The sequence below is a fragment of the Vulpes vulpes genome, chromosome 6, assembly GCF_048418805.1.
Source record: "Vulpes vulpes isolate BD-2025 chromosome 6, VulVul3, whole genome shotgun sequence".
NCBI classification, from domain to species: Eukaryota; Metazoa; Chordata; class Mammalia; order Carnivora; family Canidae; genus Vulpes; species Vulpes vulpes.
In genome coordinates, this window is record NC_132785.1 from 77,414,709 (window position 1) to 77,440,565 (window position 25,857).

Consider the following 25,857-nt stretch of genomic DNA (forward strand, 5'->3'; position numbering starts at 1 on the left):
CTTATTGCTCCGTAGAAACCTGGAGTTATCTTTGATTGCCCTTTTCTATCCAATCAATAGTGATGTACTCTTGATTCATTCTAAATATCTCTCAATTCTACTTCCTTTCTCTATTTCTACGGTTATTATCCTAGTCCAAAGCATATTTTTATTTTGCTAGAATGATAGCAGCAGTGTTGCACTCTTCCAACACAACAGCTGCACTACTATATTTAGAATGTAAATATGCTTTACCTGTAAGCCCCTCCAGAGCTTCCCCAGGAGTCTTTTCAGAGTAGTGAAGAAGAGACAAGTAGTACATCAGCTCCAAGAGGAAGTGAAGATATGTTCACTTTAATTTAAATGGGACAGAAGACTTTATGGATTCAAAGAGATAATGAAAGGGCAGTAATTTAGAAGAGGAAGGAAATAACTTGTGTTTGCACAGAGTGGGAGTCAGGGACACAGTTTGAGGAATTAGTTCTCAAAGAAAGAAGAAGGAAACCATTCAAAGACAGGAGAGAAAAAAGATGGAGATGGGGGAAGATATAGATACATTGAAAAATAATGAGGAAAATGGGGACAGAATGTGATGCATTTTTTCTACAGCAAGGTCATGTGCTGAGAATGAAGATGTAAAGATGGGCTGTAAATATATGAAGTAAATGCTAAGTGGGGGCACAGAGGACACTTAGCACATCCAAGCGAAATCTCATGTGTTTTTAGTAATTTAATATAATTAAGGAAGTGAGCTAAAGAGTCACAAATATTTGTATCTCCATATAGATATATACATCTATTACTTACTATAAAAAGTCATTTCTATCTGGAAAATTGAATTTTTTTCATTACTGAATTTCAATTATGTTGACTAAATAGTTTAAACGGGTGATTTTTGATGTTAGTTTATTTCCTGGTGCCAGTGGAATCCCATTAGGAACACAGTAAGACAAAATAAAGGTTAATTAAAACCACATCAGATATTATCAATGGAAATCCCTTACTATTTAACAGCTGTCCACTATTTCTTCCAGGAAAATTACTAAAAATTTGACCATAAACTAGTCAATAAATTTGATTTTAGACTACAAGAAAATAATCTTTAGAATTTAGAAATTATAGTTTTAAAAATGCACATGTATAAGCCTGCTTAAGTAGCAAATTGTAGAGGCACCTTGGTGTGGGATTCCCTATCATCATATTCCACACCTCAGTCCTCACCTGGTGGTGCAATGACAAGGCCTGTGTCTTTACCAGGCTGGTGTACCTAGGGTAAAATGAGAGTAGGACTGTGTGCTCAGGATTCCTTATAATGTTTAAAGCTGTCATTGTTAAATAAATACTAGAAATAAATATTCTCTTCCATCTTTTTTTTTTTTTTTTTTGTAACCATTCTAGGAAGCTGTGAGAATGTTTAAAAAGGCATTGGATATCTTTTCTCATTCTGATAAAGGACCAAATGCCATAGCAGCTTCAGCAGACTGTCTGTATAACTTGGGTCTTTGTTACATGGAGGAAGGCAATATACAAATGGTATTTTGTATATTTAGAAGCATATTTATTTGTGATTTTAGAAATTGTGATTGCTTGCATTCAGTTCTATTTCTGAAGGCTACCTATAGAGTGAGTGATTAGACCAATTTCTTATAAAAGTATGCTTATAATAATCAGTGTGCACTCTGCAATGCCTACTATATTGTTTTATTTATTTAACAAATATTATTTGATACTTGTCAACAGTATTCCAAAGACTAATGTGTTTCCTACCAAAAAAATAAATCTAACTGTAGGAAATTATTATAGCAGAATATTTTCATCACATTGACATGAATTTACTCATTAAATTATAAGTGCTTTATTTTTATTTTTTAAAAGATTTTATCTATTTATTTATTTATTTATTTATTTATTTGAGAGTGGATGGAAGAGGGGCAGATGGATAGGGAGAGAGAATCTCAAGCAGACTCTATTTTAAAATTGTTAGTGATGTGATAAATAAGTAAAATAGTTATTTTACAATGGCTAATACTGGATATTCCATAATTTCATCTCTCTACAGACAGAAGACAGACATATAGACATGGACATGCACAGGCACATGTGCATGCACGCACACACACACACACACACACACATACACACATACCATTCCAGTCTTTGTATTCATAGGGTCTTGCATCCCTATAAATTTGAAAAAGAGTTGCACTAGATTAGTTGTTCCATTAGGAAATTCCAATAAATATAAGATTAATTAGAAATCTTTTCTGTGTTTTTAGGCCTTTTGGACAGCCAGAACAAACCAACCTTTGCTTTACAATGTTGGGAAAAATTTTAGAGTTCTGTTGTTCGGAAATTTCATAACTATGTTTTGCTATGGTTCTTGGGCCCTCATGGAAAATAATTGTACAGGTTGTGATTTCTTTGAATAAGCATAATATGAAAAATATTAAAATTATACTTCCAAAAGTACTGCTATCTAACAACATAGATTATTTGATATTAGTCTGGGAGTAAAGGGACGTATAAATTATAGTAATAAACCTGACTTGTTTATATTACTTTTATTTTTCTCCACAAAGTTCACTGGGAAAAATGTATTTAGAATGACCAAAAATAAGTGAAAATTTTTCATCAATTGTTATACACTATAATTTATTAACATCTTAGTATATTCTACTCACTAAACAATTTACTTAACAAAATACTCTTCTAGGCCTTTGATTGTTTTACGAAAGCTGTGAAAGCAAATCCTGGTTTTGCAGAAGGCTTTTATCAACGTGGGCTTTGTAAAGTAAAACTCCAAAAGGACAGCTCAATCTTGGACTTTAATCGTGCAATTACCCTCAATCCAAAACATTACCAGGTATTTAAATGAGCAATTTCAGTGATTTGGAGGGTGTGTCAAATTTGTTAAAACTATTAAATTTTTACATGTCATTATTATTAGTTAGCAAGAATCAGTTACTTATACATACTTTTCAGCTGTGTTTTGATAATTCATATATCTGTATTTCCTCTTGAACTAAAAATTTTGTTTTCAACAGTGATTATGTAAAAGTGCTCCATGAATTGTAATGTTTATAAATATTGCTACTATTTTGTTGTACCTATTAACAATTATAATTTTATGTACTATTATTAATTTTATTTACTTTGTATTTTGCTATCACATTTATTCCTGCCTTTTAAGAGACTGTAGAGATAACATGAAATTCAATAGGTGAAGCTTGATTGGATCCTGATTTTAAAAGCCTATGAAATTTGAGTATACTAAATATTAGATGATTTTAGAGATATACTATTAAGTTTCTCAGATGTATAAGGGTAGTGTGCTTATGCAGGAGAATGTTTGCATAATGGAAAACCTGGGGGTGAAGTTTTATGATGTCTACAACTTATTTTCAAATAAGCAAACATTGCAAATATAGAAATATTTTTCTGTACAATGAAACGACGACAATGTACAGTGGGGTGGGGATGGAGCACATGCTCCCAGCCCACACCCCTTCCAGCCACAGCCCTCCCCATGCCCCTCAGGCCCTGCAGGGGTCCAGGCAGGTCCCAGGGGCCACCGGGCCACTTCCATTCGCTCTGCCCCTTTTTGGTGGCCTCTGGAGTTGGCAGCAACATGATGGACCGAGGAGGGAATCCACAGCAAACCAGGACGAGGCAATCGTGGAGAAAAAAATAGATACAACAAATATTGCAAAATAATTATTATTGAATCCAAATAGGTCATATGGGAGTTCATTGTACTATTTTTTCAATTATTCTATATGTTCAAAATATTTTTTAAAAGATTTATTTATTTGAGAGAGAGTATGTCATGAGTGGGAGGAGGGGCAGAGAGAAAGAGAGAGAGAGAGGGAGAGAGAGAGAGAGAGAGAATCTCAAGCAGACTCCCTACTGATCATGGAAACTCCTTGGGGCTTGGTGCCATGACCCTGAGATCATGACCTGAGCTGAAACCTAGTGTCAGATGCTCAACAGAATGAGCCACCCAGACACCTGTTTGAAATATTTTCGAATAAAAGAGTAGGGAAAAAAGACTGTATTTTATACCATCTTTGGATGGTATAGATTTGTTCAAACTACTATATATTTTGGGAGAATTGGTGCTTTTATTAAAATATCAGGAGCAGCCCGGGTGGCTCAGTGGTTTAGCGCACCTTCAGCCTGGGGTGTGATCCTGGAGACCCAGGTGGAGTCACATCGGGCTCCCTGCATGGAGCCTGCTTCTCCCTCTGCCTGTGTCTCTGCCTTTCTCACTCTGTGTCTCTCATAATTAAATAAATAAAATCTTAAAAAAATATATCAATTCCTGCTTTCCTCCGCTCTTTCTCTGAAAAGGCATACTTAAGCCGAGTAGCTTTCTATGGTTTGAAAGGCAGATACTCCAAAGCAATCTTGAATTGTAATGAAGCCATCAAAATTTATCCTCAGAGTGTGCGTGCTTATATCTACAGAGGAGTTCTGAAATACTACAACAAGGTAGGGTGGTTTCCTACCTTGTTAGCTGAGATTTTATAGTGGACAGATGCTCAGATGCCAAGTTATGACTTGCTTCCTTTTTTTTCTCTGTAAGGGGAGAATCACTATGGTATAAAGGACAGAATTGGGTAGAACACTTTATACTTTCACAGCACATCAAAGGGATTTCAATTCATAATTTTTCACAAAATAGTGATATTTATTTTTTAAACAGCACTTGTTATTTATCTTATTAAAAAAGTAGTGTATATTCATTGCAAAGAATTTGGAAAATACATAGGAGAATAAAGGAGAAGATTAAAATTACCTGTTATCCCCACCATAAAATAACAATTCCTGAGAGTATTTTGGTTTATTTACATTTAGTCTTTTTTTACCTGAAAATATGAAGTATTTTCCAAAGTTGAGATTTTGTTGTGTCTTGCTTCTCACAATCTTTGAAGATACCACTTTCAATGACTGGATAATATCTACCATAGTATATTTTTATTATTGGTCATTTGGGTTGTTTTAAATGTTTTACTCTTTTACTATCTTAAATAATACAGTTACACACACTAAGAACGAAATCATTGCTTGAGTTTATAATTGATTCCTAAATGAAAATTACTGGAATGGTGTGAGCAGTACTGCTACTTCATGGAATACTTTGTTTCTCTATACTTTTCTTTTCTGACCTTTCTTTGTAACTATTTCATGTGAAATATTTTGCAAATAATACCTTAAAGCAAAGGTAAGACCTTGTATTACGTTAATTGCATGAAAATTGCTATCTATAGAAATGAATAATCTAAGGTATCAGAGATGCATCAAAGAGGAAATGAAAGAGAACATGGGTAGAAAACATGACCATTATGTTACACGACAGTATGAGTGAAAAAAGTAAGCAAGCTTTCATGAACGTTTGCTGGATGAATGTGGCTTATTTCTCTTGTACTAAGAAGTATAATCTTTTTTTCAGCTTTATTGCAAAATTGGCAATAAGTCATCTAAATTAAGTTATATATTGAATTTTATTTGCAGGTAGGAGAAACATTATTATAATAATTCTACCAATAGATCTTAATTAATTCTGTGAGAGATTAGCTTAATTGTGTTAATTTCACAGATGATGCACAGAATGGGTAAATGAGTGTTCCAAAAATTCTGATAGAATCAAGACTTTATTTTACAATTAAATTTCAGTCCATTATGATTAACCATTCTTATCTATTTACTTTTTTTCTTTGTAGACTTATAAGTTAGCGATTACAGATTTAACTACAGCTATCAATATGGACAAAAACAGTTATGTAGCATTTTATAACAGAGCATTATGTTACACTAAGATAAATGAACTTCGACTGGTAAGATGACCATTTTAGTAAACTACATATTACAGTGATTGTAAACATATTTAAAGCATGTGTAAAGCATTTTCTTATTTATGATATAATTTTGAAAAATAATTCCTGTGGAAACACACACACACCCACACAAACTTGAGAAACCAAAGAACCATTTCAAAGAATATTTAATGTTTGTTAGTCCTCATCAAATATTTTTATACAATCTTTGCAATGTTAAATGAAAAATTAATTTTACAATGCTTTTATAAGCATTTAAAGGCATTTATAAATTAAAATATATTACATAATTTTCATTTGAGCAAGTGTTTCTACGGATACACTGGAAAATTTTTAAGCAGAGATCACAAGCAATATTATTGCTTCAAAATCTCAACATTAACTAGTACAGTTTGTCAAGATATTTTTCTGTACAGTGCTCAGGCTACAGACACAGCAGAGAGTTTTGCATGATGGTTTCCAGGTCGGGGGCCAGTGATCAGTGTTGCCTGTGTATTTAAGAAGCCCCGGCAGTGTTGGGCAGTCCGGGTGGCGCAGCAGTTTAACACCGCCTTCAGCCCAAGGCCGGATCCTGGAGACCCGGTATCGAGTCCCACGTCGGGCTCCCTGCGTGGAGCTGGCTTCTCCCTCTGCCTCGGTCTCTGCCTCTCTCTCTTATTCTGTGTCTCTCATGAATAAATAAATAAAGTCTTAAAAAGAAAAGAAGAAACCCCATCTGTGGCACTCCTGGGTGGCTCAGGGGTTAAGTGTCTGCCTTTGGCTCAGGTGTGATCCTGGGGTCCTGGGATCGAGTCCCACATCGGGCTTCCTGAGTGGAGTCTGCTTCTCCCTTTGCCTGAGTCTCTGCCTCTCTCTCTGTGTCTCTCATGAATAAATAAGTAAAATCTTTTTTTTTTTTTTAAAGAGTCCCAGCTGATGGCTGCAGGAAAACTTTTTTCTCTATTTGTCCTGATCCATCTTCTACCTGTGCAAACCCTCTTTTATATTTTTGAATCTTATCCTTCTCTTCCCTACCCTTGTAGTATTGGCCCTTTTCCAATCAAAATTCCTCACTAGCCAGCTGGTCTTGATCTTTTCAAGTTCTGTGCAATTCTCTTGCTTCTCTCTTTGTTGCCTGCTTGTCTTCCTTAATTCTTTCTACATCCATAGTCAATGAAGCTTTCTCCTAAAAGACTGTTCTGTGTGGATACACTCTTCCAATCCCCTTGAAATTTGGACAGTGAAATCTGTTTAAAACATTTGGAGATTTAGAAATTTACTTGCTATCGCAGGGAAGAAGTTGAGAACCATTGTTTTGGGTAGCCCAGGTGGCTCAACTGTTTAGCGCCACCTTCAGCCCAGGACGTGATCCTGGAGTCCTGGGATCGAGTCCCACGTCGGGCTCCCTGCATGGAGGCTGCTTCTCTCTCTGCCTGTGTCTCTGCTTCTCTCTGTGTGTGTCTGTGATGAATGAATAAATAAAATCTTAAAAAAAAAAAAGAACCATTGTTTCTATGTAAGAGATTATAGAATTCCTGGTAGCAAGTCTATCAGGTTTCCTACAGAAATGTTGACAAATGAATAACTAATTTTTAACCAAGGAGTTGTTAAGATTCTAAGGGCTAATTAAAGGATCATTTATCAAGTAACCTGCACAGCAGGTGTCTTTGCTGTCTCCTTCCCACCCCCTTTCCTGCCTTTTCTGGGTAACTCTGAAGCCACAAACAATGAACTGAGTGAGGCAGAGAACTCCCATTTTTGTTATCTCTGATATGTAACAGAATCAGTGTTCTATAACTAGGGAAAATGAAAAACTACCTAGAGATCTAACTATAATAATAATATCTTGGTTATTTTAGAGCTGCCAGGTACCCAACACATTTTATCCAACTGAGGTGTTTCACAGAGGAGGAAATGGAAGCAGGGAGAAGTTAGAAATACACCCAAGTCACACAGAGTAGATGCCTATATTGGTGTTCACAGGTTTGTTTGCCTCTGGTTAATAGTCTTTAGGTGGCTTTGTAAAACCATCTGACCTCCAGCATGTGGACCGGATGTCATTTAACAGTGTCACCTCCTCCCTTTTTGTTTCCCTCCACCTGTTTCTCAGCATTCCTGCCATCACTAGAGTGAGAATACCCAAGTACCTTTCCGCAGAAAATACACTTAGGTGTTCTTCCAAGATATGCTTTCATAAAAAATTAAGAAAAGGCGAATTCTGCTTCCTATCACCTCATTTTAATATAAATAACAGTTACCACTTACTTAGGGCTTATTGGATGACAAGCACTGAGCTAAGTGCTTTACCAAATACAATCAAAATATTTTTAAGTGGACTTTTACAACAGTATGGTAAATTGTTAATATCCAATTTTGTAGATGAGGAAACTGAGGCTTAGCGTTAAGTAATTTTCCCAAGATTGAAGAGCTAGTAATAACATAATAGCAGAGGCATGATCCAAATCCTGTTTATTGACCTTCATGACATCTCATTTCCCACCTTTTGTTTCCTCTTGTGTTAATGTAGTTAGCTGCTTAGTTGACCTCTAAGGCATTATACAGGTTTTACATTCTGGTGATTCTGTAACAGGAAAATTGCTAACATTCTAGTTTTGTTTTGTTTTATAAGTATTGTGAATTATTTGTACAGCCCAGCAGAAGTTTGCTTATAATTATGTCATAATGCACATATAGGATCTGAAATTGTACAGTTCTTTTAGACATTTGAAGGCCTAGTAATGAAACACTACAGAAGGACCAATGAGCACATAGTAAAATACTTCTTATTTGCATTTTCATTTAGAACGTACTACAGGCATGTAAGACTTAGCACTTTTCTGATGAAACTATAGAGGTCACTTTCTATTTCCTTTGTTCTGCCTCAGGTGGATTCTATCATTGCCTGAGCCACCAGCTTCTGCCCCATCATTGCCCTGTATTTGGAGGCCCCCATTTGATCGAGAGACACCCTATTTAGACACCAGAGAAATCCATATGGCCTTTTTGGACAAAATGTTCAGTAGGAAAATAAGTTAAGAGGATCAGCTCCAACCCAAAAGTAGGATATTCCTATTACCTGGTGTAGAGTAGATGACCAGTAACCACTTATTTAGACAGTGAATTAAAAAAAAAAATAAAGTAATGGAGAAAGGTCCTATGAGTTGATAATTCTTAGTTTAGACTAATGTCTTACAAAACATGAGTATGCGTATCAAAATATTTTCAAGTAATTTTCAAATGAGTGCTTATTAGTGTATCAAATCCATTTTCATTGATTCATGATTTATTCATTCAACAAAAATTTATCTAAAGCTTATTATGTCCAGACACTGAGCTAGCTATTGGCTTTACAATTTGGTGAACAAAATAGATAAGCTTTGCCTCCCTCCATAAACCTTAGGTTTCAGTGGGGAAAACAATAAAACACTAAAAAGAAATTTTAAAAGGTAACAAGTGCTCTACTTTACTGTCAACACTCATTTCGTGAAACTACTGAGTGGGAGAAGGGTGTTGTATTTCCCTGCCATCCAAACCATATACAATAAAAATGCTTAGGATGATTCACAGATAACATGTGAAAGGCGAGCACAGTGTGGACCACTTATTGAAACATAGCAGTGTCTTATTTAATTAAAGGTATCCTTTAAATCTGAATGATTCTTTTTGGCCATAAATGTAAGCTTCATGAAAGAATTGATTACAAGTCATAGTTTAGGCATAAACACATTTGTTCATAACCAATGTGGTAAGGCTGTAAAGAGTTAAATAACTAGGTTGTAAGTGATTATTTTATTTTTTTTTTTAGGCGTTAACAGATTATGGAATCGTGCTTCTTCTTGATGCTGGAGAAACTGTGACATTAAATACTTTCATTAATCGTGGACTCATCTATGTAGAGCTAGAGCAGTATAGTTTTGCATTGGAGGTAAACTTTCCTGTTTACTTGTAAAAATGAACCCACTTGATTTTGCATGTTCTCTTCGAAAACTAGTAAACAAGTTTTTCTTGGCATCAAATGGCAGTATTAATGAGCAATAACAACTTTAGCAAGAATTGTATTGAAGTACTTTGAGTGAATAATATAATATTTGCCAAAAAATGTGTATTTTTACTTTGTTTTGATTGCAGGTAAATAGCTAATATGTAAAAAAGTGTTTCTGATTTGATGAAATAATCAATATACTCACTTTCTCCTAGGGAGTATCTTGGCTACAGACAAAACTCAATTATTTGGCAAATAAAATGATTTATGTATGATTTATTTTGCTGCTCAGTGCTAATTCTTCTTCACTTGCAACTTTTCTTGTTCCCCATTGAAACTATATCAAAATAAATCTGTTTGTTTTACATAGGGCAGAAAATAGCTGCCTAAAATAGGCTACTGGGAATAGACTTTTAGGTTAGTGGAAACAGGCACTGAGAATTGCAATAAAAGAGCATCTGCAGTGTGTCAAAAGAGAAACAGGTGGTTTAAAATGTATTTTAGTAATTAGTTGTCATTAATTATAATTGAACAAAATTCACCATCTTCATTTTTATCTTATTTGTATTGTCTATTTTAAATTAATTTGGAATTAAGATGAAAAGATATTGGGCAAAAATTAAATAGCAATTTGAAGTTTGCTATTAAATAATAGTAGTTCTGTTTTTGTGTTTCTGAGGAGTGACAACAGAATATTATGTAGTGGAGTGTTCCCTAATTTTTTCACCTTTAGAGATGCCTTGTATTATTTTTCTATGCCCTGGAGTCATCTTTTGAAATTCCGCCCCCACAGAAATAGTTATTATTAAGAAAGTGCCTGAGAAACCTTATTCTAGGCAATTTATACTACGATGAAATGTAATTTCAAGAGTTGAACTTCTTTAGGTTTTGGTTTTGAAATAGACCATTCAGAATTCCCTTAGGTAAGAGAAGCTAAGGAACTTCTTTGGAGCAGGAAAGTAAGCTATGGAACTCTGGGCAACAGTGTTGGGGTGGAGCAATATAGGAAAATGGGGGTTGGGAGCAAAATATTTTAGATGTTTGAGAATTAAATACAGGGCCTGTGTTATCTAACAAGTAAATATTTATTTAGTACTTAATAAAATCTTTCAGCTAGGAAGGACTGGGGTGAGATTTGAACTCAGATTTTTCTTGATCCCAAATCCTCTGTTCTTTCTGACCCAGACAAGTAACTGGCATTGATGTTTAAGTCATGGATTTCATTAAGACAGAGTCCCAGTCCTCGAGGAACTCATGATCTAGTGAGAATCCTTATTGACCCTTCTCTTTCTTTATCCCACTTCTAACTCATGAGCAAGTCCAGTCAGCTCTACCATCAAAGCATATTTTGAATTTATCACTTCTCATTTTTGCTACTGCTGTCCTCCTAATTCAAGCCTCAACCATCTTTCCCCTGGACTATTGTAGTAGCTTCTTAACTGTCCTCTTTACTTTTTTGTTCTTCTACATTCTGTTCTTTACACAGCAGCTAGAGAGACCCCTTAAAAACATGAAAAAGATCAAGTTATTCCTTTGCTCAAAACCTTCTATTAGCTTCACATAACATTTAGAATAAAATCTGAATTCTTGACTGGCCAGCCAAGACCTTATATGATCTGACTTTTGTCCACTGATCTGACCTCATTGTGAACTGCTCTTCTTTTCTTCACTTAGATCACTCTACTCTGGCCTTTTGCTATTCCTTGGGAATGCCAGGCTCCCTTCTTGCCTTAGAATCCTCGTACAAGCTAGTCCCTAAGCATAGAACACTCTTCCCACTGATCTGTGTGTGGTTCATACCTCCTTTCATTTTAAATTTCTGCTCAAATGTGGCCTTCTTAGTCAAAAAGACGATAGATTAATTAAAATGGAATATTTTGTTTAAAAATTAAAATAACCCAAAATAAGTCTGGACAGGGAAAACAAAGAAATAGAAAACAGAAGAAACCAGCAGAAAACGAATAATGAAATGGTAGACCTAAATCTAATCATATCAATAGTTACATTAAATAGAAATGGTCAAACTATATCAATTAAAATAATGAGAATGTCAGACTGGAGTTTTTAAAAAGCCCTAACTATAGGTGTGCCTGAGTGGCACAGTCAGTTGAATGTCCAACCTAGTTTCAGCTCGGGTCATGTTCTCAGGGTTGTGAAATCAAGCCCCACATCAGGCTTCACACTCAGCATGAAGTCTCCTTAAGATTCTCTCTCCTTTTCCCTCTGTCCTTCCCCATCTCTCTCTCTCTCTCTCAAATACATTAATACATTATTATAATAAATACATTATTTTTAAAAATCCTAGCTATATTCTGGCTATAGGAATACTTTAAATAAGTTTCTAAATACTGGCTACAGGAATACTTTAAATATAATGATATAGATAGGTTAAAAGTAAAAGGCTAGAAAAAAAGCATGCCCAGCAAACACTAGTTAAAATTTTTAAGAAAGGATTTTTTTCTCTATATAGAGTAATTAATTTGAAACATTAAGTTAAAAAAAGATGCAGGTTGAGGAAGAACCAGTGAAAGAATATAAGACTTAATAATACGAGGACTAGATAAAAACAAAACAAAACAAAACAAGAGAAAGCAGAGTGTTAAAGTCTGCCCACGGAAAAAATTTTAGTGGGAGTAAATAGTGTGGTTAAGTAGGACAGATGTTGAAAACCTATTAATTGAAAGTTGTATGACCCTCATAGGAACACACTGAACAGGAAGTAGAATGCAGCATTTAGACTGGCATTGTTTAGAAAGTTAATGATTAAGCTGGTTGGATTGAGAATGTTTATCTCTTTGTCCCCTTGAAAACCTACCAGGAAAACAGTAAAGTAATAAGAAAGTTATAGTTCCACAAAGTTAAAGATAGTGGAGAAGAGATGTTCAGGGCACCCAAAACTACCACTCAAAATTTTAATACCTCAAACTTAAAAAATATATTGGTAGCTAAGGATCCTACCCTTGAGAAAAGTGAAATAGAGACTAAAACAGACAAATGCATTGCCATAGGTAAATGAGATGGTGGCTGGGCATCTGGGTGGCTCAGTGGTTGAGCATCTACCTTTGGCTCAGGTTATGGTCCTGGGGTCCTGGGATCAAGTCCCGCATCAGGGAGCCTGCTTCTCCCTCTGCCTATGTCTCTGCCTCTTTCTGTGTGTCTCTCATGAGTAAATAAATAAATAAATAAATAAATAAATAAATAATCTTTAAAAAAATGGGATAGTGATCGAAAGAGAGGTGCATGGAGCGATGGTCTAAGATAGCTAAATAATATCCTATGTTGGAATTAAACATGATATGATATTCATATTGTTTAGAAATTTAAAGGCAAATAGTGGAACCAAACCCAGCAAATTGTAAAAACAGTTGCCTTTGGGGAGTGGAGTTGAATAAGGAGGTGATGGAGGGAGGGGGTCATTATAAGCTCTGTAAGTTTTCTAGTTTTATTAGACTCTCTGCATTGTATATATGGTTACTTTAATAAGGCCATAACATTGGCCTTTTTATTATTCCAAAACAGGAATAATGAGTTAAGGGGATGTGGGGACATGGCATCTGTGAGTGTTGACCATGCTTTCAAGAAGATCAGTAGTGACAAGAACTAGAATGACAAGGCCATGTGTAGTTTTCGGGGAGGGAGGACTGAGGGAAGGCATGTTAGGGCAGGGCAGTGAGCCAAGGAAAGATATAGAAAACAGTAGGACTATGATGGAGCAAGTTTTCAGAGGAGACAGGAAGGAATGAGGTCAAGGGCCCACCCTCTGACACAGAAAAGGAGACAGTGTGGGTGAAGGTCTTTATTAACTCATCAATGAAGGGAATGGGAGTTGGGATTTTGCTTTGTATAAGAGTGACTCTGTGTGGTTTGTTATTTATGATTTCCATATTAGAGAAGATTAATCAGACAAGAAAAAACATAAAAATGCTGTTAGCTTTATTCTAAGTAATGCTAAAAGTCATCATTTATGTCTATTGTTGATAATTAATGCCTCATTACCATATCGCATAATAATAGTTATATATATATATAAAGTCAAGTTGACATTTGTTAATTGTATCTGATTACAGAATGAAACTTGGTATTCTCAATCTTTTAAGTTTGTGGTCACTCCCCACAACTCCTCAAATTAATAAGAACATTTGAAACAAATCTCACACTTGTAAATTTACTTCTATTTTAGTAAAACAATCCTTTTAGGGGAATTAGCTGGCAGCATATCTGATTATATTTAAGTAGACAATCACTTTCTTATTTTCTCCCAAATATTTCCATTTAGTATCAAAATATACTTCAGGAATCTAAGTGAGGAGTCCACATTCACAGATTGGTCTATATGACAAATGCCTTCCTTCCCCAGTATGATCCCAGAGTGCTCATTTGACCCTGCTGGCCCTCTTCCACCAGAGCATTTGCAGAAAACTAATTCCTCCCCCACAAGATAGGCAGCTTCCTCCCTGTGGCACAGCCTGGACAGGTTTGTGGAAGAAAGGGGGAAAAGAGAAGGAAAGAGGAAGGGAGAAGGAAAGGGAGACCATCTATTAAGATTAGCTCCTCTCCAGTGCCTAAAAGAGGTGCCTAATAGAAGATAGCGTTAGGGCTGCAAAGTCAGGATCTTTTGCAGGCTTAGCACTTGTAATCCTCTTCACAACCTCTTTCCCTGGGCTGTCTATCCTGGCTGACTTTTCTAACTCAAAATCTTGAAATTGGAGTTTATATTACTCCCTCTCAGGAGCTTTTAGGATCCCTGGACAAAATGATATACTACTTCCCAGAAGTGTGGATTCCAAAGGTAAGAGCAGCTTCAAGCTAATTCACACAGAAGACCCCGTTATACCCTTTCCCTGGGCCTGGGTGCTTGTCTGTCCTATAGACATGTAACACCAAAGCTTCTCTCCAAGTGAATTTCCATTTCTATCTAGATGGGGAAGTCTCTGGTGGGATGCACTGGAGAAAAAAACAGTAACAAGAAAGCAATGAAATATCTCATTACACACAGCAGGGCAAAACCACAAGAAAAGTGGAGACCAGTAGCATAAGATTCTGAGTGAGTTTTCAGTTTTGGGTGTCCTCTGCTCCATCCATTCTCACTGGCTATGATACTAAAAGGAAAAATAAAGTTTTAGTAAGATATACATTTTAATGGTTGTGCTAAGTATATTCATGGTAGAATCAAAGTTAGAAGTTTAAGAAAGCACTAAAGATAATGTTGCAAAATTAACAACAACTTATAAAACTGTTTCAGGATTTTAAACAAGCTGCACTAATAAGCAAGACTAATGTGAACCTCTGTCAAGCGACTGCCATATGCCATCACAGGTATGGAGTGCAATTTGTGTTGATGTGAAAGCAGGTAGAACCATCTTATTTATAATAACAGGAGGATAGAAGAGACAGAGGAAAATGTTGTGGAACTAAGAGAGTACAAAAATGGGGCTAGATACAAAGACTCCCTGTAAAGAAATGGGGAGGGAGCACATCTGAATATGTCATTAATACTCCTCTACCTTCTAATCAATGATTTAACCAAATCTTCAAGAAAATACGTGCATCATGGCATTGGGATACCCATCTAATACAAGCCCATTTACTGGAAAGAACCTTGGCAATATACAGAATAAAATCATGCATACCCTGAAATAGCTAAGAATAAAATTAAGTCAACTAACTTTGTTCATAAAATGGAACTAGATTTAAAAAACTGGTTTCCTGGAAGGGAGGATGATTTCAAAAAATAATATATTTTCAAGAAAATTTTGCATTTAGAAAATGTAGCTCTAAATCTAAAGCTAATTACAGGAATACCAGTAAATATCCATAAAATACAATGAAATATATAAGAAACATATTACTCAAAAAATTTTTTCCTGTTTCTGGTGTTATTATAAAAATAAGTATTGGGGCACCTGTGGCTCAATCAGTTAAGCATCTGCTTCTTGATCTCAACTCAGGTCTTGATCTCAGGGTTGTGAGTTCTAGCGCTGTGTTGGGCTCCACATTCAGCTTAAAAAAAAGTAAGTTATAGAAGGGGAGGTAAGAACAGTTACATAGGCTCAAAAACAGATGGTGATCAATTTAAAATTTACTCAGATAATATTAGAGTGGTAGATTTTGTTAACTATAGTGTTTATGTTTCTACATATACATTTGGCATGTAAAAATTAATTTCTGGTCATTTTGCTTTTAAAAGCATAGAGATTCAGCTTATGATTTTAGTGTAGGATAAACTATGATTAAGTAGTAGTTTACAACATTATTTTTCATGAAACAATAGCAATTAATTGGAGAGGAAACTGAGATATTCATAAATTATGTAGATTAGGCTATATAAATACCCAATTTAGAGAATAGAACACAGTTTGAATTATTTAGGAAACCAATATTCTTTTTTTCCCTTTTAGGACATAGATAGTACAGCCATATTTTCCTATGAGAGTCAGCCCTTTTATTTTATGAACATAGTTATATAATAATTGGTACAGCAACACCCGGGTGGCTTAGCATTTAGTGCCTCCATTTGGCCCAGGGAGTGATCCTGGGGTCCTGGGATTGAGTCCTACATTGGGCTCCCTGCATGCAGTCTGCTTCTCTCTCTGCCTGTGTCTCTGCCTCTCTCTCTGTGTGTCTTTCATGAATAAATAAATAAAATCTTAAAAAAATAATAACTGGTATTTGTGAACTGTCATTGAGTTAAAAAGCTTAAATGGGTCTCAGATAACTAATTTTATATAGACATAGTCACACAGTTGTCTTTGTTAATCCAGGAACCTTTATACAATTCATCTCTTTAGGCAATTGTTAATCTTAAAAAGAGATGGAATAATGATGACTAATGTGTTTATTTTGTTGGTTGAGTGCAGACCAAAAAGTCTGAGGTCATTGTATTCTCTTAAAAAAAAAAAAAAAAGAATGCAAAATTCTCTCAACCTCATTCCTATGCTTAGCAACTATTAGAGAAGGTAAAATTCTTTCTGTGTCACTTCCAGATCTCTTTTATGAAATGTAATCACTGGGTATATATGGTGGAGCCTCCTTAAGCTGATACTGCTTTGCAATTCCAAATAACTCAACTTTCATCAGCCGACTGGAATCTCTATTGTCCTTTAATAAAAGTAGAATTTAAATAGACAATAAAGCCCTGATAACTCACACTCCAATTCCATGTGTTTTGAGTTTTACTGAATTTAGCAATAAGGAATGTTTAGTGATTGGTTATATTTATTTCAGGAAAAGTATCTTTGCTTTTCAAGATAAGCTATAACATACTTATACCACAGCAGCATGATTTCTAGGTACTGAGATTCATTATTGATGTCTTATAGTGGGGCAAGTGAAAATTTTCCCATTTGGAAAATTTAAAAAAAAAGGAATAAATCTTTAAATTTTAGGACTTTGATCTTTGAACTCATGGGGTTGCAGACGTTTGAAGTATGCCTTTGTATATCTCTGGCTCTCACTCTTGTGGTTGCTAGGAGACAACATTCCTTAGACTGAATATCCTACTTGTTGTCCAATTTGGTCACTAAGAGTGTTATGGTAGAGTTAATTTTTAGATCTCTTTGAGAAAGCCACCTTCAGATTAAAAAAAAAAAATCCACAGAGGGAGAACCTGATTTACTCAGAGTTACCTGTCTTACCCACTTTTTACTCCAGAACATCTATTTTACTATCTTTACATTTGCATAAGATAGTTTTGAATCTTTGACTCTACAAGCCACATTCTTTAGTTTTGGGAGGTATTTATGATTTATTTGTACAACTCAGTAGGGCACATCTGGTCATGTATGTGATTAATTTGGAAGATGCAGTGGGCCTTTGTGTCCGTGGCCTTGCCTGCACACTCAGCACATGGTCCATAGTTATGGATACTGGGATAAAAATCACTCACCTTCCTCAGTGATCACAGTATTTTAGATTTATAAAAACACCTTTTATTTTAGAAAAACTCATTTAATATGCTTTTATATTTGTAATTGATGCTTAATAATTTATGTCTTGATGAATATGTATCCTGATATAACATAGATACTCTACCACATTCTTCTGTTGTTTAACTGCCATGTGATTATTTAACAAGAGCTTCAATCTAGGATATTGTGTGATATTCACACCTTCAAAAAAAGGACATTGCTACTTCTGTAGTTCTTCCTTTCTTTCTTTGTACAGGGGTCTGGGAAGTCTCTGATTTTTACAATGTCACCTTCTCTGGAATTGTTTTTCAGTCATTGTCAGCTTTGAAGAGCTTGCTAGATATCTTTCAAGGTCCCTTTCTAGCTTTAAGGTTTAATAAGTATTTACTTAGTCTGAATAGATTCAGTGCTCATTGAACTTTAGGGCTGGTAGAGGAGTTAAGATGGCAGAGGAGTAGGGAGACCCTAAGCATTTCCACTGAAGCAAGTCGGCTACTTGTTTTATTTTTTATTTTTTTATTATTTATGGATTCATGAGAGACACAGAGAGAGAGGCAGAGACACAGGCAGAGGGAGAAGCAGGCTCCATGCAGGAAGCCTGATGCGGGACTCGATCCTGGGTCTCCAGGATCACACCCTGGGCTGAAGGTGGCGCTAAACCGCTGAGCCACCCAGGCTGCCCTAATTGTTTTAAATTCTAGTTCAGACATATTACTTATATCTGTATTGATTAAATCTCTGGCTGTGAGTTCTACTTTCTGTAGATATAAATATTTATGCCCCTAACTTGGGAGCACCCAAATATATAAATCAATTAATAATAAACATAAAGAAATTCATGGATAATAATACATTACTAGGGAACTTTAACATCCCACTTACAAAAATGGACAGATCATCTAAACAGAAAGTCAATAAGGAAACAATGGCTTTGAATGACCCACTGGACCAGACAGACCTAACAGATATATTCAGAATATTTCATCCTAAAGCAGCAGAATACACATGGAATATTCTCCAGAATAAATTATATACTGGATCACAAATCAGCCCTCAACAAATGCAAAAAGATCGAGATCATACCTTGCATATTTTCAGAACACAGTGCTATGAAACTTGAAGTCAACCACAAGAAAAAATTTGGAAAGACATCAAATACATGGAGGTTAAAGAACATCTTATTAAAGAATGAATGTGTTAAATAGGAAATTAAGAAAGAAATAAAAAAATACATGGAAGAAAATGAAAATGAAAACACAACAGTCTAAAACCTTTGGAATGCAGCAGAGATAGTCCTAAGAGGGAAGTATACTGTGCAGTATAGCCCTAATTCAAGAAGCAAGAAAAGTCTCAAGTACACAACCTAGCCTTGCCCCTAAAGGAGCTAAAAAAGAACAGCAAATAAAGCCTAAAGTAAGCAGAAGAAAGGAAATAATAAAGATTAGAGTAGAAATAAATGATATAGAAACAACAACAAAATAATGGAACAGATTAATGAAATAAAATTGATAAACTTCTAGCCAGACTTACCAAAACAAAAAGAGAAAGGACCCAGATAGATAAAATCAAGAATGAAAAGGGAAAGAAACATCACAAAAATACAAACAATGATAAGAGAATACTATGAAAAATTATATGTCAAAAATAGGGCAACCTGGAAAAAATGGACAAATTCCTAGAAGCTTACAAAGTACTAAAACTGGATCAGGAAGAAATAGAAAATTGGAACAAACTCATAACCAGCAAAGAAATTGAATCAGTCATCAAGAATCTCCCAAAGAACAAGAGTCCAGGGCTGGATGGCTTCCCAGGGGAGTTCTACCAGACATTTAAAGAAGAGTTAATAACACCTATACCTCTCAAAACGTTCCAAAAAAATAGAAATGTAAGTAAAACTTCCACTCTCATTCTATGAAGCCAGCATTACCTTAATTCCAAAACCAGACAAAAATCCCACTAAAAAGGAGAATTACAGGCCAATATCCCTGATGAACATGGTTGCTGAAATTCTCCATAAAATTACTAGCTAATGGAATTCAACAGTATATTAAAAGAGTTGTTACCACAACCAAGTGGGATTTATTCCTGGGCTGCAGGAGTGGTTCAATATTTGCAAATCAGTCAATGTGATACACTACATTAATAAAAGAAAGGATAAGAGCCATATGATCCTGTCAATAGATGCAAAAAAAAGCATTTGATAAAATATAGCGTCCTTTCTTGATAAAAACCCTCAACAAAGTAGGGACAGAGGGAATATGCCTCAACATTATAAAGGTCATATATGAAAGGCCCACAGCTAATATCATCCTCAAAGGGGAAAAACAGAGCCTTTCCCCTAGGATCAGGAACAAGACAAGGTTGTTCACTTTCACCATTACTATTTAATGTTGTACTGGAAATCTTAGCTTCAGCACTCAGATGACAAAAAGAAATAAAAGGCATTCAAATCAGCAAGGAAGAAATCAAACTTTCACTATTTGCAGATGACAGATACTCTATGTAGAAAACCTGAAAGACTCCATAAAAAAATTGCTAGAACTAATACATGAATTCAACAACCTTGCAGGATATAAAGTCAACGTGCAGAAATTTGTTGCATTTCTATACATCAATAATGAAGCAGCAGAAAAAGAAATCAAGGAATTGGTCCCATGTGCAATTGCACCAAAAACAGTAAGATACCTAGGAATAAACCTAATGAAACAGGTAAAAGATCTGTACTCTGAAAAGTATAGAACACCTATGTAAGAAAGTGAAAAGGACATGCAGAAATGGAAAAGTATTCCATGCTCATGGATTGAAAGAACAAATATTGTTAAAATGTCTATACTACCCAAGCAATCTACACATTCAGTACAATCCCCATCAAAATACCCCCAGAATTTTTCACAGAGCTAGAATAAACAATCCTAAAATTTGTATGGAACCACAAAAGAACCCAAATAGCCAAAGAAATTCGGAAAATAAAAAACAAAACAAAAAACAAATCCAGACTTCCAACTGTATTACAAAGCCTAATCATCAAGATGGTATGGCATTGGTACAAACACAGACCCAGATCAATGGAACAGAATTGAGATACCAGAAATGGTCCCACAACTATATGGTCAACTAATCTTAGACAAAACAGGAAAAAATATTGAATGGAAAAAAGACAGTTTCTTCAACAAATGGTATTGGGAAACCTGGACAGCCACATGCAGAAGAATGAAACCTGGACCACTTTCTTACACTACAAAGCAGCATAAATTCAAAATGAATGAAAGACTTAAATATGAAACAAGAATCCATCCAAATCCTAGAGGAGAACACAGGCAGAAGTCATGAAGAGGATGAGAGGAAGATGATAACTTTTTTAAAAAATATTTTATCCATTCATTCATGAGAGAGACAGAGAGAGAGGCAGAGACATAGGCAGAGGGAGAAGCAGGCTCCCTGGAGTGAGCCTGATGTGTGACTCGATCCTAGGACCGTGGGATCATGACCTGAGCCAAAGGCAGATAGATGCTCAACCACTAAGTCACCAAGGTGCCCAAAGATGATAACCTTTATTGAAGATTTCCTTGCTAAGTGGTTTTCACAGGTGCTCATTTGTTTCTCATAACAATTTTGAAAAATTAGTATTAATTTGCACATTCAGGTTTAGGTCTGATCTTCAGGCCTTTCTTCTGACTACACCATTGGGATATCAGATCTTGTGTGCCAACTGCAGGTATGTTAAAGGTGAAGAATGTGAGGTAAAGATGACTGTGTGGAAAAGCATGAAGTTTGGGGTTATGGTTTACCCATCTGAATCCTAGATATGTATACTGCTGAATCTCACTATGCCTTTTACTGTGTTATTTATTATGTGCATACTTTTCTGAGCCATTTTCTTTTAACCTATAAAACGTAGAAAATTATAACTAGCGTACGAATCGTTGGAGGGATTGAGTGAAATAGCATAGGTAAAGCATTTAGCACAACACCTAGTAAGTAAGCAGTTACTTAATGTTAGTAACTCCCTTGTTCCAGCTTTTTAAAAAATCCCTATTCTCCACATCAGATGAGACTGAATATAACTATTAGATATGCATATAAAGCAGAAAGTGACTCTCTCAGCCCATGAACTAATATCTGACCCATTCTCTAGCGCTCACCCCACCAAAAGAGAATAATTAAGGATGAGAGATAGAGTTATCATTTAGTCAAATATATCCACAAGCTAATAAATGAAATGAATTTTACTTTTTTCTTGTTCTTTCCTGGTGTCCACAAAAAGCATTTGCCTTTATAAAAGATTTGAAGTAAGGCCTCCTGTGTGATAAAATTTTGCTTCCTTTTATTGTATAAGGAAATATTAAATACATAAATACATTTAATTTAATCCGTTTTAAATGGTGCATTTCATCAATAATAGTATATGTTTTTCTGTATTGGCCACTGATAGCTGTTAAAAACAAATTCAGGAGTGCCATTCAGATGCTTAGTTCTGAAAAAAAGAACTCTAAAATATCATCCTAACAAATTCTGTTATAAACATGGTTCTTACCTCCCTCTTTCCTTTCATAAAAGTCTTCAAAAACCCTGTCAGACTTTCTTAGGTTATATGAATTTATTTCCTATGATGGATAATAAAAATGAAAGGTTTTTTAAAAATAAGAGTCAGTGCAAATCTTCATGGATAAATTATATATAGAAAAGCACTTAGAACATTCACCAGGAAGAATCAATATTTTCATTTATTTTCAGAAATAAAGAATTTGAAGAAGCTGTTGATTTCTTCACCTGGGCTATTAAAATTAATCCATGTTTTCTGGATGCTTATGTTGGACGGGGAAATTCTTACATGGAATATGGTCATGATAAAGCCGCCAAACAAGCACAGAAGGACTTTCTGAAAGCACTGCACATTAATCCAACATATATAAAAGCCAGAATTAGCCTAGGCTATAATTTGCAGGTAACATCATATAACAACATTTTAGTCTACAAAAGCACCTTTTGGACAAGGGAAAGAGTATATTTGGTTCTTTACTGGTGATTGGGATACATATTATTTCTTTGGTTAAATACATTTTACCTTTCCCTTACTGTCATTATCAGAGCAGCAGTGGGAAGCAAGAGTTTATTAGTTACAGGGAACCTGCCTGGCAACCACACCCAGGGACCTGGTGTGCTAGTGAGATGAGGACTCTTTGAACCTGGGTTTCTTTAATGCTTGTACCTGGCCTTGCCTTACTCACATACTTACAGACAGCCTTTAAAATTTGCCTGATGAATTTCACGGATAAGAATGTGGCTAATTTGTTTCACTACCTTATACTTGGGCCCTGTAGATATTGTCCTGTTGAATTAATGAAAAGCTAGAGAGAATAAACACTGGAGGAAAACTTTGAAGTGGACTTTAGCCATGTAGTGGGTCAAACAACCACTACACAGGGATTTAGGTCATCTTACAAAGGGCAGTGAATAAGAACTTGCAGGGAAAGCAAAAGACCAAGCGTTTGTCCTTTCAGCAAGATGGGAAAGTGTTACTCTGTTACCGAGCAGGTCTCTGAGTGATTTCTGGAATACTCTGACCTGGCCCATACACTCACCAACCTATTTGCACTAATAAAATATGTAATGCCTTTCTTGGAATAAAATGCTAAGTATGCTATATTTTAAGTATGCTATATTTTCCATGAAGAGGAATTGAGCAATTTTAATTTTTCTTCTTTTTTAATATTTAAAATTTTGGACTATGGGCAAAAAATGTGTTCAAATTATCATAATTTGCAGAATTTCTTGTTCATAATCTACAATTAAAGTTGAGTTTTTAAAATTTGAAAATGAGTTTGGCTGATCTAATAATAATAATATTGGAGGTGAATGTTAGGGTTGGTGGTTATAATGAGGTAGGCCCAAGAATTCATTAATAAGGGAAATAAGAATGCCCTCTGAGACTTAAACATAAAATTAGCCATTATTGGATCATAGTAGAAATTTGCAAAGTCAACTTGAAGAGACAGGATGACTCCCAAAGTTTTGAGAGCTGACCGCAACCCAATAAAGTGTGTTAATGTCATCATTCATTGCATTCAGTAGGCATTTTACTGAGCCCAAAATATAGGGCTCTAGGCCTAGGGATACAGCAGTGAATATATATAATATATATATATATATATATAAATATACTGGGTTCTTCTTATAGAGTTTACTACCTAGTAGAGAGATGAGTATCAAGCAATCATATGAGTATTTATTTAATTATATTCATGATAAATGCAACAAAGGATAAGTTTTAGGACAACTTATAACAAGGAAACCTAGATTTGTTTTAGGGGAAATGAGAAATGGACATTGTTCTTTTTGAGAAATGAACATTTAAATTGAGTGTGAAAGTCTAGTAAGCAGTCAGTATTAAGAGTTGAGGCTAAGACATAGTGAACAACCCACTAGAAAGTCTTGTGAAAGAGAAAGAGAGGCCAAGTGGATGAAGTGTTATGGACAAGAAGAGAGTGCTGTAGGACAGGCTAGAGAACTGGAAAACGACTGAAGGTAAAGGCCTTTCAGGCCAGTTAAAAATGTTATAAATAATCAAAGCAATTACATCAGATTTTTGTTTTATGAAGATATCACTTGGTATGTATCAACCTGAAAGAAGATTGAGAAACACATCAGTATGCAGAAGGATTGAATCAGGAAAGAAAGGGCTGAGAAGAGAGAGATTCATCCAAGTTCTCTCCAGAGGGAAAAGTAACCATTTGTTCAGCAAAATCTTATGAATTTCCCTACTATGTGCCTTGCACCACCCATAATAGGGTTAGCCAAAACAGATGTCAGGAACAGATGACAGATATCTTATTGTGAGGCCATTTGCAGTTTAATATTCTTATTCTTTGTTTTGTAAACAAATTTGCTATGACAATGTTGATTTTCACATAATTTGCCCAGAGGGAGAGCTTTGCTGGATACAGAACCCCGCGGAGTTACCTTATTTAGTTTTATACAAGGGTCACTGGGCTCAGTTTGGTTAGTATGAGTCAGTTTCTCAGCCTTTGAGATTCTGGCAAGTTGGATTTTTAGCCTATTAGAATAAAGAACAGACTCTGGACCTCAGTGAATTTATCAACTCACTGCCTTACAGGGTTGAGGTATTTAGTTGCTAGTTGGTCTTCTCTAGGAAATACTTGGATGTCTTTCAATTAACAGTGCCCTTCTCCTGACCTTTTTTCTTGTTTTCCAGTTGGTGATAAGGCTTATATAAACAGAAAATTGGTAGATTTTAATGCATTTTCCATGGTTCCATGGTGTAGTATATTTAGGTATAGTGACTCTAAAATTCCAGATGCTGGTACAATTTATCAAAATAAGTTTTATACCATTAGTTTGTTCTCTTATTTATTCAACACATTTATCTTATTATATTCATTATATATATATATTATATATAATTGGAGATCCAATGCCAGGCAATAAATAACAATCTGCCTGTGTGTGTGGAATTCAGTGTAAATTTTGTGCTGATGATTGTCAGGAGCACTGGTGTTTCATATGGTGGCCATGATTTTATGTTGTTCAAGATTGGCATAAGTGATGGCTGTAACAATTAGATTTATTTTAACTAATTGAAATGTTAGCATAAATACTTAGAGGTAATTTAGTCAATTGAATGCACTCACAGTACAGTCAACTTCCTTGTTTAAAATAGCTTAAATTTAGCACAATATAAATTTACCCTTACTAAAGGCTTTATTTGATTAATTTAAAACCATAAACATTTATCATGTTAGGGACAATTTCTACTTCATGTAAATGAAAAATTATTTTAGGCCCAAGGAAAATTCCAGAAAGCTTGGAATCACTTTACCATTGCCATAGAGGTTGATCCAAAGTGCTACTTAGCCTATGAAGGAAGAGCTGTGGTCTGTCTTCAGATGGGTGATAATTTTGCTGCAATTCAAGACATTAATGCTGCCATAAAGGTAAAAATCCACTTAGATTATATTATCATTAGCATCAATTATCACCATTAATGAATAGGTTCGTGTAATTTCTCTGTTACTTTTTAAAGTAACTTGTAGGGGAAAATACTGTTTTCTAGGAGGTTCCTAGAGTAAAGAGTTTTTGTGGCTTGCCAATTTTATGACCTAAGTACATTTAAAATCCAAAATCCAAACTCATGATAAATGTTGATTCCTCTCAG

The 25,857-nt window shown here is 35.1% G+C and overlaps 1 protein-coding gene across 1 annotated transcript in view; it reads left to right on the forward strand.

Moving 5' to 3' along the window:
• LOC112935365 (tetratricopeptide repeat protein 6) overlaps nucleotides 1-25,857 on the forward strand; it is a 42,780-nt gene that overhangs the window by 6,372 nt on the left and 10,551 nt on the right. The window contains exons 4-9 of the mRNA XM_072761466.1: nucleotides 1,378-1,512; nucleotides 5,703-5,816; nucleotides 9,601-9,720; nucleotides 15,020-15,093; nucleotides 22,419-22,629; nucleotides 25,484-25,636. Coding sequence (XP_072617567.1) covers nucleotides 1,378-1,512; nucleotides 5,703-5,816; nucleotides 9,601-9,720; nucleotides 15,020-15,093; nucleotides 22,419-22,629; nucleotides 25,484-25,636 — 807 coding nt within the window. The remainder of the gene's footprint in view (nucleotides 1-1,377; nucleotides 1,513-5,702; nucleotides 5,817-9,600; nucleotides 9,721-15,019; nucleotides 15,094-22,418; nucleotides 22,630-25,483; nucleotides 25,637-25,857) is intronic.